A 19677-nucleotide genomic window follows, 5' to 3' on the forward strand; every position below is an offset into this window, starting at 1 on the left:
CTTAAAATGCAGAGTTAAATTATAGCTCTGAAACTCACCCTTTATCTCCAGCTAGCTATGATTCAGATTGTCAAAGGTGGATGGCTAGTTATTATACTAGGTATCAGATATCCTTTAAATTGTTTTAACTGAAAAAAAAAATACAATAATATTGACGTAATGTATTAAAATTCTAATTTTTAAAATTAAAATTAAATTAAATATATTTGAAATGTAGTTTGTGAAATATGAGATATCGTCAAATTTTGAAATTATTTAAATTAATTTAACATTAAGCAATACTGATGAAAAAAATAACATTAAGTAAATTAAATTAGATAATACAAAATAAATTGTGGCATAATGAAAAAAAAAATGTAACTTAAAAGTGCTGTTTCAAGAAGAGTGGGGGTTCAATTAACAATTATATCAGACAAATTTCAAAATTAAAATGATTACTTATTTTGATCATAAAACACAGTTTACGATTGGAATAACTGACTTTTAAAGGGAAATGGACATAGAGATTGGAAAATGCAGATCGGAAACTCGAGAGGATTTTATAGGCATAAAAGTATTACACCGTTGTTAATTAGTACAAGTACAAAACTTGTATAAAAGATAACACATTGTAATTGAACAGATAATAATACAAGGAAAACTTTATACCGTCAATATATTATTATTATTTATTACACATATACTTTCTAGAATCGTAATTTGATTTTCCTTATTAAGTTTTCAAGCAAAATAGTAATTAAACTTGTGTAATTTTATTGTCAGCAAAAAGTAACCGAAGAATTCCAAATAAATAGAAAGTAGCTGAAATCGAAAAGGAAAGACAGTTATAAATCAAACATAAAAATTCAGAAAAAAAAAATCAAAGGTAAAAAGGGAAAGCTGTTGATATTTTCTTTAATATTATCGTGACAAAAATGATCAACAATAAATAAATTAATAAAACCGTGCAAGCTGCTACATGTGAGCAAATAATTGGGTGAACAACAGGATTAAAATACAACATTGTCATTGGGGCATAGTTGGAAAGAAAATAAAAAACCCGGTATGGTTGTTCAAAATATTCTCGACATCTAATTATATTTAAACTTCTTTTTTGTTTTCAATTGTTAAACTTGTAGAGCAACGAATGATGATGAATGAGTGTTAGAGAGGTATAAGAGGAAAAAAAGCAGTGAATGAGCAATTGTTTTGAATTTCTGTATCATTTTGGTAGAACAATTTTGAATTTTGATGATCTAAATGAAAAGAAATTCAAAGGGTAGAATATGCTTTACAATTAAAGTACAGTTGTCCATAAATGAAGGGAAAGAAAAATAGAGGAGTGGGGAGAATCCGTTGTTACTGTACATATATGACAAGGGAGTAAACATAGAGCTTTACCCACGTCATTAAACAAAAGAAACTTTTAAATGTGAAATGAAGTAAAATAAACTATGCCAGATAATTGTATATTTGAGGGTTGTTTTTGTCCCTCTCAAGATACTCCCTGTCAATCAGGCTTTCGATCCTTTTCTTCAAGTCCGCTGGTTTTATTGGAAATTTCAGCTGCTCACCAGCACACAACATAAGAAAGATATTTTAGAATTTATCGGTAATTAATCACTGACGGAATGAAATAAGTTTTCCATAATTAGTTTCTTCCAAAATTATTTTTTTAATTTATTCATAAAGTAGCTTTAACTTGTGAACTGACTTATTTCATTTTTATTTGTTTTATGGAAAAAATAAATATATATATTTGAACCGATCTTTAGTCTATAATAACAGTATAGCACAGCATCGGAAGACCAGGAGCTACTAATGGGGAATTCACATACTCCATTGAATTAAATAACCGAAAGGTAATGTTGTCACCTGTTGGAAGAGTTCGGTAATAAGAAGGGTATGACTAAGCACTTTCCTAGTCTTCATTATCCTCACAATAGCAGCATCAACCTGCAGTGAACAGTGCCAGTAACGAAAATATGTTACATCGTAATTATCATTACATGTCTAGTACATAGTCATTAGCAACAAATAGGTAGTTTGGATAACAATGATTATCTACTATGCCCAAACAAGGCATCTTCCTTCGACAGTCAGTAATATTAGATATACGATTTCCAATATCTAAATTAACTTTTCCAACTCTCTATATCTAAATTATCATTTCCCAATTTTGTGAACATAACCAAAATTTAAATGTTATATTTAATCACAAACTTCATGACTTTTGAGGATATAAAAAAATTAAAAACCTTAACATCTTTTCTCATTAAAAAAGGTTATGTTTGAGAGGTTTAATACTCATTCCACGTGGAGACATGGCCATTCATGAAAATATCTAGTATGACAACGCATGCGAGTTTCTTATGGATTTAAGGCCGTCTGAGCATTAGTGTCCTGTAGTCTGAGCAAAGCATGGAGGGCTTTTGAGTAAAGAAAATTGACCTGATACTGACGGTCTTGGAAAACTCTTTCCGTGGTACTTGTGTTCTCCTCGACTGTCTCCTTCAACTGAATTGCATTCACCTGCACTCCCCAACACCATATTAGTTAGGAAAAGAATTTCATTATCATTAGTTAGAGGTAAATGACAGTTTGAGGTTCACTTAATCTGATCCCTAATTAATTCTCCCAAGTATTGGGTATGGTACCTTTATACGGTACAGAGGAGCTGTAAATCCTTCATTAAAAACAAATGAGTCATCATCCTCCACATCTCTACCCTTTGGCAACTGTTGCATGTTCAACAAAAGGAATCGAAATTAGAAATTAAAACGAACCAACAACTGTAAGAACAAAATCATAAAATGGTTGTTCAGCAAATTATTACAAACGCACCTTTTGTAGGACACGAACTTTTCCACAGGCAAGTGATTGCAGAGTCCTTCTCAGTTCCTTGTCCTCAATACCAGTAGAGTCCTTGATATCTTGAAAACTTAGTTTCTCAGCATCATTGAATAACATCAGCACGACAGTCTGAAGCACAAGCAGACATACAGAATTAATAACAGAAAAATGTGTGCAATACAAGATAGACTTCTATAAAAATGAAAACATAATATAAAATAACGGTTTTCAAGAGGCCAACCTGAAATAGGGAGACAGCCAGCTCTTTTTTCCCTTTAGGAAACTCAGCCTTTAATACACAGTGACCTAATGAATTTTGCCACATCAGACGTCTTCCACTGTACTTGCTTAGATAGAACTCTTTGAAAATATCCTGAAGAGAGAATAATGGAAAAGAGAGGACAGTGTCAAGGACGTCACTTAAAGTATCAAGAACGCCAACAGTTAAAAAGAACATTTATGGTGCGTGCTGAACCTGGTAAACGTTCAATTCATGAGGAAGTCTAACATCCATGGGTGGATATGTTGGCCAGTACCTACACCCATCCAATAATTCCAATTAGATTCAATGAAAAAACAGCGGCACGTAAAAATTATCAATAAAAAAGAAAGGGAAAACACAGTTTACCCAGTTGTCAAGACATGAACACTCATTTCAATCCCTGATGGGAGTTTTGTCCTAGCCTGAGATGACTGCTTGAAGGACTCATTTATTTCTTTCGACAATTCAATGTCCTGAATCAGAAAATAAAAAACGTTATAAAAATCAAGGGACTGTAAAGCTATATTAATGCATGAAGTTTGTGAGATCAGCATAAAGTAGTTGTACAAAAACTATATGATCACTGGTAATTAGCTTTTAATGTTGAAGATACAGGATTGTTCAGATTCATGTATCCGTTATAATTTTTTATATTCATAAAGATTTTAATTTTGATCAACTCTAGAATGTGCCTAAATATACAATGTGCGGGGTGCTTCTTTATTCGAGCATTTCACAACTATCTTTAACTTTGTAACACTGCAGGTTCGATCCTGCTCAATTTCCCAGAGCTCTACAATGCCACAACGCATACTCATTCAAGTCCTGAAGACCCGATTGTCCACTATAAGCCACTGATTCAAGCTTTTTGTACTGTTTACACCACTATTATGTTACTGGTTGTTGTGCCTCTTGGGTTTCTACATATAGAAGAAGAAATCTATATGTAGCAGCCTCTTGGGTTTCTAGCTCAAAAAGAGTCTAGCTTGGTTTGTAAATGTGTTTGTTTGATTGTCTATGTTGATGATAATCATTCCAGGAAATTATTTTGCAATAATTTCTCAATTGAAAGTTGCTTTGTCTAACCACTTCCAAACAAGAGATCTTGGCAATCTAAATTACCTTCTTGGTATTGAAGTTACTCAATCAAAGAATGGCATAGAAATTTCCTAAAGAAAGTGTGCAGTAGACATTTCGAAGGAAACATGAGTACGTCAGATATAGATCCATTGTAGTCCCAAAGATCTTGATAAAAGTTGTTACCCAAACAAGGAGAACCACATTTAGATCCAAAAAAAAAATAAAAATCAAAGACTAGTTGAAAAACTCATTTATCTTATAATTATTAGAACTGAAATTTCTTTTGTAGTTGTAGAGAATCAATTTATGCAATCCCGAGGATGTAGTTGATTGTATTCTCAGGTAAATAAAAAAGGCTACTTCGCAGGGAATGTTAGATGAAGATAACTGGGTACTGTGATGCAGATTGGACATGGTCTTACAAGATTATTGATATACACTCTACTATGGGGTACTGTGTCCATTGGTGGATATTCTCTCACAGGAAAGTTAAACAAAAATGTTGCTTGATCTAGCCCATAATATAGGGCTAGGCTAGTTACAAGCAGACTTGCTTGGACTACTTTCAAAGTTGAAGTTTTATAACATTCAAGAAATGAATTTGTATTACGATAATCAGACAGCCCTTCACATTACATCTAATCCACTATCTCACAAAAGGACCAAACATAGCAATTAACTGTTACTAAGTTCATGAAAAGATACTGCCCAAAGAAATCATTACTAAGTCTTAAAAATAAAATGATCAACCTGCAGATATCACGACAAAATCTCTTAAGGGCCCAGATCTAGTATACATGAATTTATACTTACAGGCCCAAATTCATTCCAACTACCAAGCCTGATGGATTGGAAGCAACTTAGCTATTAACTTTAATGTTCAGGATACTCGGCTGTTCAGATTCATGTATAAGTTAGAGGTTTTTCATCCACTGCTCATTAATATTTTTAGTCGTAATTAGCTCTAGAATGTTTATATAAATACATAATCTGCCAAGTGTTTCGTTACTCATAGCATTTCACTAATATCATAGCATTCAACTAAACCCAAGCACACAATCTAATATATGAACTTTCATAAAGATACTATATCTTTGTCCATTTCATGGAATTCAAAAATGCATTTATGAGTGATGAGCATTGGATGTGCTATGTATGCTGTAAATGCCTATTTGACAGAATGAAATCCACAAAATAATTTATGCATACTATTTCAACGCCATAAATTTTATACATGCAAAAGTACAGATTGCCAGAAGAGTAATTTTCTGAACCTTTTTGAGCGTCAAATATTGTTTATTGCCTTTTCAAATTAGAATTACGATAAATTTAATAAGCAATAGGATTTCAGTTGAATGGAGTGAATAGTTTCCATGGATATTCACAAGTCTATGCACATGTTTTTATAAACTAAATTCTAGATAAAAAGGCAATAACAAATTATAATTGATCCTATATCAAAATAACTAGGAAATAAATCATCTAATGTTCAAGAAGACAAATAATAAGGCACCAATCGTTTATAATCAAGAATATCAAGGTTTATTATATTATTAGGAAGGTTTTTATTTATTCTTGCATCCTATCTTCATTATTAGAAGATGACAAATTTCTTCTACTAATTATATTGATTCCGTTGTCTCAATATAAATAAAGCACTCATTGTCTCTCAAACACACGGTTTCGGCTCAATGTCTCGTTTTCCTATAGTTTAACAATAATCAACAATTTCATAAGATTAAAAAGGAATTTACAAATTGAAATCCAAGTTCAACCATACTGTTGAATCTTAAATGTAACCAAAAATATCCTAACCACATTCAAGTTCTCAATGAACCTTTTAACCAAATAGAGATAAAGGGAAAAAATGAGGTTAATTCAAAGATGTGTACCTTAAACATCCCTTCTAGTTTGTTAGTGAACTGACTGCCACACTCGGTCTTCAACTGTATTAACAAAAGACAACTGTTGATATTACTAAAACTTGTATGAGAAACCATTTGACTAATTCAGAAATTAAAAAAGAAAGAAAATCTCTAACCTTGGAGATCATAGATTTCTCAGCATCAATAGAAGCACTCTTTCCTAATAGCAGTCTTTTTGCAAGATCTTTCTTATAAAATGCCTCAAACACATCCTTGCCCTTTAACAACAAAATGTCAAGTAATCTTGCCAATATCAGTATGGAATAGAAAGATCAGTAGAAGTGTATGATAGCATGATGACCACAAACAAAAGAATACCGTGAATAATGTGAATGCGTAATTGTTAGCTACTACACCAATGAAACATCAAACATACCTGTATGAACCTGAATAAAACCAGGACTTTATCAAGTGTTCCCTCTAACTCTTCTTCTGAAGTTCCCTTGTTACCTGCACGAAGTTTCTCATCCAAAAACTTGGCAATCAACTCTGCAGGCCGGTTCTGGCGAGGGAAAAAAATAGGAAAGAGTTAGTTGATTGCAAATCACACTTAAAAGAAATCCCACACAAATGTAAAAAATAAAGACCTAAGCCTAAAAGCGGAAAGCACATCTTCACGAGCCCTCTAATGCACAAAAGATAGTATCAGCTTGCACAAATGTAAATCACACCTAAAATAAATCCCACACAAATGTAAAAAATAAAAACATAAGCCTAAAAGTGGAAAGCACATTTTCACAAGCCCTCTAATGGACAAAAGATAGTATGGTTAATCAACAGCTTGCACCGATACTCAATCACCAGAATGGGAATGGTCAAAATTGGAATTTTGAAGTTTAGATCACGAGGTAAAAGATATGCCAAAAACCATTTATCCTTTTGAGCTAGCCGCAGGGTGAGAAACAAATAACACAATGAATTTGCTTAGCATTATATATATAACATTCAAGGAATTAATACAGTAATAATGGTTTCCTATGCTGTAGTGGTTTTACATGACTATGAAAAGCATTATGCTAAAAGCCATTAGTTATAGAATTATGAATATACAGTATGATCTATGCTATGAAATAGCACTCTCCTAATAAATTGTATAGGATAAAATAATGGGAAGACAAGCTTTATTCAATGCGGGTGTTCTTTATTTATTTTTGCTGTTTCCTCAAAAAATGGTAAGCTAGCAAAGACAATGAAGAATTCCCATCGTTGGTCTTTCTGCTAACACCCCACCAACCAGGGCCAAGGGCTAGATTGACATGAGCCCTGGGGCACTTAATTTAGACACTTGTGCCACCTCATCCTTTTCTAGGAGATCCGTACAAGTCACGTTTCATCTCTTTCCTGAGACAGTACACTGAAATGTTACGGATTCATAGACCTAACATACCTCTCTCTATCTTGGTATGTTTCATCCAATATACAGTTCAGAAAACGAAAGACAATCAGAGAATACAAGTGCAAACAAATCACCCATTTGGAGAGTTTACTCCAGGAGGTGAGCATAGAGTGCAACAACTACCATGCATGAGGCAGTTGTTATAAGTGTGGCAATTTTACAGACAGAATTTTCATAATGTAGAGTGCAATAACTAATGTCAGGCAATTATGCCAGGATTTTAGGATGGTGTACAGAGAAGAAGCAGGGAATCAGATTTGTTGAGTATGGTATTTATAAATTTAGGCTGGAAGTCACTTGTAATGTATGGCATTCTGTAGGAGATTTATGCTCTGGATGAGCCTTGGCCCAATATTTACCAAATAAGGTCTATGGAGGAAATTTAGCACCCTGTTTGGGATTATTATGTAACAGTGGGTAGGGTATGTACTCTCTCCCCTTGAGTATATTCTTATGCTAAACTCAAAAGGCTTTAGCAGAAAAAGGAGTGTTTCTATAGCATTGTGCACTTCACAGCAATTCTGTCACAGTTGGTTGGAGTCCAATGACATATATGAGAGGATATTTTAACGTTATAGCTACACAATAGGCTTTTCTTTTAGCATTGAATCCTTTATCCTGGGACGTGGTGGCAGTAGAGAAGGTATTTTAATTCATTCATGTGGAAGTCATGTATGGGACTGATCAAGGTTACTACACCCATATACACCAATCCCATATAAGAGTTGGAGAAAGGTCTCTGAGAAAGGGTGAAGAGCATCTCAGTAAAAACAAGGCTTGGACGGTAGCCGAAAACCTAAAATAAATACTATGGCTGATGAATCAGGCAAGGGGTGAGGAATAATATTTGTAGAAATAAATCAATTTATAAGGGAAAGCATATAGAGCAGTGGGCTTAGACCATGGGGACCAGATACATGCAGCAGCAGCACCCCTCTAGATTTGAAAAGACTTCATGAAAGACTAAGGGGGTTCATTCTATTGGGATTTCAATAGATATTTTACATAAAATAAAAAGACATGTATTTAAAAGATTTTGTAAGAATGTACTGCACTTTTGAAGATTTTTTAATAATACTTTTATGATTAGGATTTTGTAATTTTTTATTCTGAAAGATTTATAAAATATGAATGCATCAATACCTATCATCTTATTTCAAAAAATTATGGGAATGAAAGTGCATTTCAGTGCTAGGATAAAGAAAAAAATTTTAAGACCCATTAAGTCAGACATCAAAATAATGTATAACAGACAAATAAGAAAAGAAAGACCCTATTTTTGATTGATTGAAAAATTATATACAGTAACAATGGCAATAACCCAGAAATTAATTGTAGAAAAAACATATAAAACCGACAGAGAACTCTACAATTGTTGTCCCTATTGAAATTGACAAAAGTCTGAATGAGAGTAGAAAGTCTCATATTTGGATGAGATTGTTTCAGACGAATGGTATTTATATGTACAAAGTCACACAAAATTCATAAAATTCCAATCAAGAAAATAAAATTTGAAATTTGTATAATTTTGAATTCCAGATGATTATTTTTTAGTCTTTTAAAATATTAATTGAACACCACCAGAATCTGTTGCCCTATAAAACAATCCTAATACTCTTTGATTGAACACCGTAAGATTTTTTTTAATGTTCAAAAATCTTGAACATAAAGTATTTTAAAATATTTTGAAATCCCGACAAAATACAATCCCCTAATGTAGAGTAGGGAGATTTTTTGAGGTTCTTCCCATGGTTCAGTTCTCATACCACAAACCTATCCTGTGCAAGATGGCTATAGATTATTAGAGAAGACCATATACAAACCCCCTTCAATTTGAGAGGGCCCGCGTGGAACATAAGACATGCATAGACAGTTGAGAAAGCTTGGGGAGCCAGTGTAGGAATTGATGACAAACTGAGGAAATGGAATAAATTCATGTTCACTGATATAAGAATAGATGACCCAAGGTTAGTGGGCGAATTAAGAGGAAACAGGCTAACCTGAACACAAGGAACCTATTCCTTGACTTGGTATTATCACATCAAAGCTATTGCCCTGGTGGAAAAGAAATCCTAATGTTCAGTGATGATGCAAAGGAGGTATGACAAGAACTGGAGAATTTGTAAAGGCAATAGCTCACTAGAAATTCAATGGATAATGTGCAAAGAAATTGGAATGCCTTGTAATTCCTTCAAACATTTAGTTTGGATCTTTTCTCTTACAGTGGAATTTCTCTTTCTCATTCCACTCAATCAATGACTCTACTTTCTCCAATATTCTCTCTTTTTAGGAGGATGTATACTAAGCACTGATGTACATGTTCTCCTTCCTATTAATGTATTTTTTTCGTTGAAAAGTATATCAAAGTCACTGCTACACTGCTATAACATATAGGAAAGAAAGAAAGGAATTCAATGGCCTGAAGAAGATAATAGCTTTATTGATCTTTCCCGTAATGACATTTATCATTAGCAGACTCCGGTTTTATAAGGCTATAGAATGTATACTTGAGGCCTCCTTCTAAAACTATTACTTTACAGTTTGAAGATTCTGTTATTGAAGACAGTGTAAGCTGTAAAGCTACAAACTTGGAAGTTTGAACAAAAAAATAAATCAGCTATGAACAATTTAAAAAAAACAGAAAAATGAAGTAATTCAACTATCTTTTACAGACATTATGTTTGCATGAATAGGATTGCCAGTCACGTACACATAATCATATAGTACATAAGAATTCTTATTTATGCTCATATTAGGTTGAGATATTTCCAGAAGACAGGTTGGGGCTTTCTATGTTGGGATATTTATTAAACGGAAACTAACAAAACAAAATGAGAAGTACCTGACGAAGATTGATGAGGTGCTCAAATGAATCTTTGATGGTGTTACAGAATGCTTCATTCTTGGAAAAGCTTTCTTCCCATGTTGTGTCAAGAGAAGCCTTAAATTCCAAAAGGGATGAAACCATATCTTTATCCTTCTCCTCATCCAAAACAATGCCCTGACCAGTTCTCCTGATGTATGAACTAATTGCCTGCCTCAGTGACTCAAGGGCATTGACCCTTAAAAAGAGTGAATACATTCTCTGAAGGTCTTCGATACGATTCCCATCCATAAGCATTGCAAAGCCCTATTATAACAAAATAAAATTGAGCAATGAAAAACAAAACAAAAATTACCAGCTCAAAATCTAGTAGTTGACGTGATCAAAACCTTATCAAGGATGGCAGGTATATGACGTTCAAGAAGTTGTTTTTCTGCTGTTGCTATCAATGGCTTCCTAGTACTTGCATCCAAGTAGATCAAGCATCTTTCATGTTCTTCTTGCAATCTTATCTGCAAAAGGAGCACCCAAAAACATCTGTGATGTAAGTACACTACATGGACAAGGGAAGAATTGACAAAAAAAAAATTACTTTTATTAGCAAATAACACTCTGATGTTGAAAGACATAATCCATTTATTAAATAATTACGTAAATAACTAAAGCCCATAAAATAATACAATGGGCTATGGAGAAGAAAACACCTCCACATGCTTCAAATAATCTGGAACATCTGATTGCTGCATGTATTTCACACCTTCAGCAGCATAAAATTCAGATGTGCATTCAAGGAATGGCTTCTCAAAGCTTTCTGCATAAATTCCCAGAGCAGTAAACATCTTCAAAAGATGGTTTAGAAGGGTTCTATCCACCGCTTCACCTTTTCTGAGAAGACAAGAAAAAATATGTAACGTATGACAAAAGGATCTTACAGCTAACTTTCCTAAACTGAATGAGAAAGTATAATTATAATAAGAAAATGACGCCTCATATTTATGCAATGAATCTAATATGCTAAAAAACCCAACCGTTTGCACACTACGTATACAAAAAGTTGCAACAGATTTAAATAAAATAAATAACAGTTAACATTCCAATACATTCTGATCAGATGCCCAGTTGAAGTGATTACATAGGTCAGTACAAAATTGTTGGTCATCAAAAAATCTCTTAAGTGATAATCCAATAATGCACAAACTCATCCATAACAACTAAGTATCTTATTTTAACCCCTCTAGATGTCTCCAATCCTAACCGTTCATGAGCTTATGTGAACAAAAAGCAGCCATTGTTGGTCACTTTGCTAACCTGAAAATTAAATGCCCACTCCCCTGAAACTATATGCAAGTTTGAATATCCAATCCCACAAGCAAAACATGCCCGATTAATATTCCTCCTCATTAATCAAAAGCAAAATTCTTAGAAAGATAACGGCAGAGGAATGTGTTTTGTCCTGAATTTAAATAGAAATCAAATTAGTAATTGCAGTTCGGAAAATGATATTTTGTAATCAATGATATCACTATTGGCAAATATATTCAGCATGTATGCATTTCATTGAATACAAAAAATTAAAGGAATGGTGGCACAAAGATTAAAACATAAAATAAAACCAGAGAGAAGAGCTAAGAAACTCTTCATCGCCGCTCACCCATGCTTACATGGATAGAAGTATGGATCATTTAAACAACAGGCAGCATGTATATGACAGATTTCCAGTCTTTACAAATATTGAGATTGCAAAAAAGGACTAACCTTTCACTTTCAATCATTCGAAGAAGACCAGTAACAGTTTTGTGTTCTACTTCAGGGGACAATGAAAGATGTTTGCGGAAAAGTTGTAAGCCCATGTCCCACAATGACCGTACATTTGCTGTTTGTTTCACATAGGTCCTGTCCAGATACAAGGCTATACCACGAATCATCAACATTTGGTCACAAAGATCCTGCCAACATCTCTCAACTAAAGAGAGGAAAACAACTAAATCTGGGCTCTGGCCAACCAAAGACTGCAACGCTGCAGATATATGTGATTCACACTCCTTCTCTATTCGTTGATAAAGATTTCCACCCATTTTATAAAGGCAGAGATCATTCACAGCCTACAGAGATTATAAGTTCACATGAAATACCAATCAGCTAGTCAAAGATAAATATTCACCTGTCTAAATCAACAGTGATAGCAATAGTAATGACAATAACTCAAGAAATTCCATTATTACCTGATAAAGCTTCTCCAAGTCACAGGAGTTAGGTTGCTTCAAAAATATAGCACAAATGGCAGACTTTAGTTTTGCCCACGTATCCTCCTCAAAATTCGTGGGCAGTGTTGGCTTAGCTACAAAAGAAAAACAGAAAAGATTAAATAGAAATTTATAAGCCATCCTATTCATAGGCTAAAAATTAGATATTATTTATATATACTACAACGTCAATGGATTTTCAACAGAAGAGAATGAAGATAGAAATAAAGGCTAAATAGGAAAAACAAACACACAGCACAGTCATGTTTAACAGGCCTATTCAACATAATCACAGGACAGACACGAGGAACTTTGAGTTTCAGACACGGAATCTAGAGAAATGTGACCAAAAGAGAACACAGAATTAAACAAATAACATCATATAAGAGGTAAGTTCGTAACGTAACCTACAATCATTATCTTGGAAATGTCAGCACAATATCGTGCCAATAAAACTCAAAACCACTAGGACATGTCAGAAAAAGAGAATGGGTATCATCAAAATCTATTAACTCGATCCAGATTCTCGAAATTCCTTACAGCTGAGCTTTCCCAGCAGCATCTATAAAACAGTATTATCCAGCATAAAACACGTATAGAATTGATTAAAGTTCCCTTGTCTAACTTCTCACAAGCTGAAGTGCATGAGTTAAGTTCAGCTTCCTATCTCCTACCAGGATAAGTGTTTACCGAGAAACTCATCGGCACAAGACCATTATCATCTTACGACAAGAACCTGCTTTTACTTCTCCTAGGGGTTTGAAACTTAGACTCGCTAAGTTACTAATCTCCGGCACTCTAGACTCCCACGCGACGACAAAAAGCTAGTAGAAAGCAGGAGGAAGCTAAATAGAGGCAGAAATGAAAGCTGGAACAGAACGAATGTAGAATCTTGGGAAGCAGTTTGGGAACAATTGCAGATCAGAAGCAACAATTAAAGTGCAAAAACCTAAAATTAAGTAACAGAAATGAGCGAGGAAGAATTGAAAAGAGGGAAAGGGCGTTATGGTGGAATCGGAGGGAAAAAGAGAGAGAAAAACCCTCGAGATAAGAGGGGAAGGGTTAAAAGCGAAGTAGAATGAATCAGAAGGGACCTTTGTGGAGCTTGATGAGGAGCTTCTTAGCGGGCTGGGGCGGGGTGGCTTTCTTACGGGAAAGATTGGCGGCGCGGGCATTGGGGAGATCGTCGTCGAGAGGCATGGAGGAAGAGTCTAGAACGGCGTCGTCGGAGGGGGCGCGGAGGAGGAGCGACTTGGCCTTTTTCATAGGGGGTGGCGGCGACGGGGAGGAACCAGCGGTGCCCGACCGTTTGGTGGGGAGAGACATCAAATGGAGAAAGAGGAAGAGAGAAGAGAGAGTGATCAACACACCATTGTGTTTGTTTGGCTTTGTGTTGTCACCCAAACTATAGAGAAGAAGAAAAAAAAAAAAGGAAATAAACAAATATGATTATGAAAATGGGTTAAAATTCGACAGCAAGTCGGTCCCTGGTTCTTGATGATTAAAAAAAATATGTAAATTTTAATATGGATAAAAAGTGAACTTGATCTATTAATAATTCAATTTCTATAGAGTGAATTTCTTACCAAAAAAAACTTATCTCATTTTTAACCTTAATCCAAAACAAACAATTTTTTTTTTTTGAAATTTTAGAAAAATATAGTTTACATTCATGACACTTCATTTGTTTTTTATTTTTATTTTTTATTAAACATTTTCATTTTCTGAAAGGAATGATTTATTTATTATTTAGACGAGAAAATAAAAAATCTTAAATAAATTTAAACTTTTTATATTTTGGTTATATATTAAAAAAATAGTAAATTAAAGAGAAATAAATGAATTTTAATTAAATACGCATGAGCTAAAAAGCTTCCCTTGCTAGAGACCTGCAGCCTTCCCTACCATAGGTTACACACAACGCATATCCTTCCTCTTTTTTCATTTTTATTAGGTCATATTTTATTTTATTTTCTTTTGTTCGAAATATTTAATTATTATATAAATAATAAAATTAAAATTAATGTTTTAATATAATAATTAATATGTATTTCTGCTCTAATAGGGTGGAATTTAGAAAGTTTAAACAAACGGTTTTTCTTTAGATGACCAAAATTATTAAGAGTTACACATGTTTAAGATTCTTGTTATTTAATAAATCACAATTATTGTTTTAAAATGTTAACTAGTAATTGAAAAAAAAAAAACTATTGTTTGATGTTCTTATTATAATTATAAAAAATTGTTTGGAAACTTGGTTTTTTAAGAGGGAAAGGGATTGATCTAAAGTGCTTGTTTTCAGGTTCCCATTATTAAAAAAAAAAATACTATAAAAGTAGTTTTTTTAATTTTTTTTAATAATAGAATAAGGAAAATTATTTAGAAAGTATTAATTTTGAAAATAAAAGTATATAGTTAGGTATTTATTTTTAGGATATGTGGGTAACATTACATAAAAAAAAAAAATTAAAATAATAAAATTAAAATTTTGAAATTTATTTTTAACTATCTTAAAATTTTGGTATATATATATATATATATATATATATATATATATATATATATATATATATATATATATATATATATATATATATATATGTGTGTGTGTGTGTAATAAAATATAATATTATCATCACAACTAAAATAAGGTATTCATCTTCAAAATTATTAGGGTAAACAACTATATTTATAAGAAAAATTTGAAAAAGAAAACATATTATAAATGTTTGGGACAAATTAAATATGATAGACATTAATTTAAACACAGTTTTCATATCTTAATGAAAAGACTTAAAAAAATTTGTATGACTTAAAATTTGTAAATTTACATTTTTGTAAAGAAAAAAGTTTTCCAAATAATAAAAAATTAATTATTAAAAAAAGTCTTAAATTAGATTCACTCAAACAACTATCAGAATTTGTACGCAATGGATTAAAGAAAATGAGTTTATGAAAACTAATATTAGTTATTCTAATACAAATAATGAGATTTTTCATAAATGATATAATAATAATTACACCACATGGTCTTCTAAAATATCATTTGATTATCAATCAACTCTTGACCGTCAACACAAGTGGAACAACACGAGTTCTTAATAAAAAAGTTTATCAAAAGAACGATAGTAGGAATTATTCAAATAGTCGCTCTATCTAGGACAATTATTTGGGTTAAATATGTTTTTAGTCCATAAACTATCAAGCGAATTTGTGTTTAGTTTCTTTTTTTCAAACTATGCTCCATTTTGATCATTCTCCTTAAGGGTGGTGTATCATGACATTTTTTTTCTGACACCAGTTAATCTTTCTCGGTTCCTCTTCCTCTTTCCCCCTCCGACTTTATCACAGCTACCTTCGGCGCCACCTTGAACACCTTTGGCACCACCATCAACCACGAAACCCCCTATGCGCAACCACCCTCCACCACACTCACCTCCATGGTCAACGTAAAACCTCTATCTCCACTGCCCAGAAAACCCCCAAATCGCATATTAGTTCATCTCCTCCTACCACCATAGAGACCCAAATCACAAAACTAAAACCACCCAAACCTTCATCGTGATCTCTTCCATCATTAACCCAATTTGGACAAGAATCGCAAACCTGCAAACAACAAGCATTAGTCATTGGTAATGCTCTTGATGAAAAAGTTTATTAGAAAAATAATTCTATGAATCATCCTAATAGACACTTAAATAGTACTGCAATAATCTTATATTTATAATATGTAAAACACAAAACTCCTTCATAAAATGAACTTTCTTTACTTTATTCATGACCGACATCTCCTTTGCTTCGGTCGTCTTCGAAGTAACCTTAGCCCATTTCTTCTCGGCCTTAGTTGACTTCTTATTACAACTGGATATTTTCCATTTCGACGACGAGCATGTGGCTTGAATTCCTAATCTCAAATTATAGCCCGTTCTTGGGGATCAAACTCGGGTCGTCCTAAAAGTCATATTTATTGTGTTGTGCATAACTTTTGTAAAATAGCCATTGACTCTTTGTTGTTTGCATGCTGTTGATTCCTTCCCACCTCTAGCTTACTCTAAAACGTATATGCTTATGAATTTTAATATGTAAATCTTAAGAATTTTTGTTATTGACTATGTGGATGAATTGCAAGATACTAAACTTTCTAAAGACTTTATTTACGACATTGTGTATGATCCAGTGAAAGCTTTATAGTAGGTTCAACCGTCTTAGTTTAGTCTATTTTCCCAATTTTAAGTTTTATGATTCTTATCATATGCATATGATATACAAATTTTTACATTCAAATGGAATAATTCATTGCAACTTGAAACCATTGAAAAGGTGCACAAAAGTACATGATTGGTTAGTTTAGTTTTTTAAATCAGTTTGACCCGATCTGAAATGAAGTGTGCACTTCTTCCTTAATTGTTACAATTATGTTATTTTGGATTAGCGAGGGAGGTAAAAGATATATCAAAATCTCATTCTTCCTTGGTATGTTTTCAAATCTTTACTCATATATAGATGAATAATTAGTTAAATATATTTAATATACATTAAGTTTGTTTCCATTTTAGTTACCACGGACAAAACGTGGAACACCTACTACAGTAAAAGCGTAATTTACTAACGGTATATTATGGACGACCTTTGAGTCGTCAGTAATTGTCTCGGTGATTTAAGTTTCAGATTGGGGTTTTCGTTCCTCAATTTCATACCTCTTTATCAGTGTTGTGTTCCCTTTCTTCCCCAACCATTATATCCTCTCCCTTTCTCGGTTAGAAGATTGGAGCATTGGCGGTTCCTTGATCGCAGTTCTTTCGTGGTGTATCCTAGTTTGGGGATTCTTGGGCTAGGGTTCGTCATGGGTTGGTTGTTGCATTGAGGACTGGTGGCCTCGAGTTTGTGTGTTGAAGGAACTTGGTTGAGGGACTTCGTTGGAGGGGTCGTTGTGGCTTCTGTCGTTGTCATGCTCTACATAGGCTACCATCGTCAAGGGCTATCAAGGTTGAGGTAAGTTGTGCGTTTAAAAATTTAGCACCACTAGGAGTTTCACTGTCATTTTTTCTTAAGACTCAAGGTTATACTGCATTTAGTTTTTGCTTCACTTTGTGGTATACAGTGGATCTGTCTATTGGGCAGTAAACTCCTTTTATTAATGGTGTTTTCTAGACTTATAGTTGTATCCTTTTGATACAGTTCTCACATATGCAATTTATCGTGTTTAAAGTTACCTTTTCTTGGAATCTTTACTAAGTTTTTTGATAAATAGATTGTCATTATGCTCTAAATTGTATATTCTCTTGGACCTTAGTTCAACGCTTTTGTCCTCTGTCTTAGATAGAAGGTTTTCGTCTTACCCTTCTAGTAAGTTTTTTTGAGTCTTACATGTGTAATCCATATTCTATTTCCATTTTGATGAACGTATATAGAAGGACCAAGTTCTCTTCTCTTAGCTAAATTTAATTCTATTTCGAAACCATCATTATTAAAATAAATACCATTTGAGATTGAAAAAAAAAGAAAAAAATGACTTAGAAATAAATCATCTATAACCTTCCCTATATATTTATAGGGGTTCTTACATAAAAAATGCTCAAAAAAGATATGAGCAACCTATATATAGGTGACAAATCAGTAATACAAAATAGATATGTTAACAATTGGTTAACCTATTTTGACAATGTAATCTATTGAAATAAGTTAAACAATTATGGTACTTTTTTCACTTAAAACATATAAATTGAATTCCAAGTGGCCCAAATGCTCTCTAACATATTGCCATGTGTTGATCGCGGTTCATTCTCTAATATAAATTTATTTGGAAGTTATTTCTAGCAAAGAATCTTTATTTTATTAATGATGGTGTCTTTTTTAGTTTATTTATGTATTTGATAAAACATAGAAAAATGTTTTGTCGTGTATACACGCGGAATTGTCACCTTTCTTAATTTGATAAGAAGATGCAATAGAACAAAAAAACAAAAACATCTGGTTACATCTGAATTTTTTACTTATGCTACAGTGTTCATTTTTTTACTTATATCCTTTCTTTTTTTAGTGCTATTACATGGTTGTGGAACTTTTTGAAGCGGTGTAATCCATTCTTATGCTTCTAACTTTTGGGCAATACTGTATGAATATTATGCCAAGAAACTACACCTTTTGTAGGAAAAAAATGTACTCATGTGTCGCAACCGGAAAATCGCGACGGGACGACGATCCAAAAAGAAAACTATTTGAAAAATGTTTTGGAGTCGCCACCATAGTTTATTCTGGAAAACTGTGGAAAAAACCATAAAAAGGATAAGGCTTAGTCTATGAAAACCAGATATTCGATTCGGAAGTCGGTTACGTGTGGGGAAGGTGTTAGCACCCCCACAANGCCTGCCCTAAGGCAATACCTTTAATTAAATACGCGAAATAAGATGTGGTTTGCAAAATATTTAACAATCCCAAAGACAACAATATAAAGAAACAAAAATATTTTTTTGATTTTTTGGGCCCGACAAGGATTGACCTTCCTCCTACGTATTCTCATTCAAAATGAGAAATCAGGGTTACGTAGTTCTTTCAGAAAGATTGTTGTTTGAAGATGTTTTTAGTTTTTGAAGATTTTATATTTTTTGGTATTTTTATATAGAAAGAGAAAAGGTTTTTAGCACAAGGCCTACGTGAATGGTCGCACGTGTGCTTTAACCTTTTAAAAATATTTTTGATTATTTTTGTAAAAGAGAAGGAAAAGATCTTCCGCACAAGGCCTACGCGAACGGTCGCACGTGTGCTTAAATCTTTTCAAAACATTTTTATTTGATTTTTGTAAAAGAGAAAGAAAAGATTTTCAGCACAAAGCCTACGCGAGCGGTCGCACGTGTGTTTAAATCTTTCCAAAATATTTTTATTTGATTTTCAATTTTTGTAAAAGAAAAGGAAAATATTTTCAGCACAAGGCCTACGCGAGCGGTTGCACGTGTGCTTAAACCTTTTCAAAACATTTTTATTTGATTTTTTATTTTTGTAAAAGAAAAGGAAAAGATTTTCAGCACAAGGCCTACGCGAGCGGTCGCACGTGTGCTTAAACCTTTTCAAAATATTTTTAATTGATTTTGAATTTTTTTTGTAAAAGAAAAGGAAAA

At 33.1% G+C, this 19677-nt stretch overlaps 1 protein-coding gene across 1 annotated transcript; it reads right to left on the reverse strand.

Annotated features, from left to right (window-relative positions):
* Positions 1-1176: 1176 nt before the first annotated feature.
* LOC106775868 (cullin-4) lies at positions 1177-13979 on the reverse strand. The gene is made up of 17 exons (XM_014663094.2): positions 13657-13979; positions 12542-12657; positions 12075-12421; positions 11024-11204; positions 10709-10831; positions 10338-10625; positions 6476-6601; positions 6216-6317; positions 6067-6120; positions 3461-3567; positions 3308-3368; positions 3074-3205; positions 2824-2961; positions 2637-2717; positions 2431-2511; positions 1855-1935; positions 1177-1545 (listed from the first exon to the last, which is right to left on the reverse strand). The coding sequence occupies exons 1-17, from the start codon at positions 13886-13888 to the stop codon at positions 1432-1434; spliced, it is 2364 nt and encodes a 787-aa protein (XP_014518580.1). The 5' UTR covers positions 13889-13979; the 3' UTR covers positions 1177-1431.
* Between the last annotated feature and the right edge of the window lie 5698 nt (positions 13980-19677).

Source organism: Vigna radiata, chromosome 10, assembly GCF_000741045.1.
Source record: "Vigna radiata var. radiata cultivar VC1973A chromosome 10, Vradiata_ver6, whole genome shotgun sequence".
Lineage (NCBI taxonomy): Eukaryota > Viridiplantae > Streptophyta > Magnoliopsida > Fabales > Fabaceae > Vigna > Vigna radiata.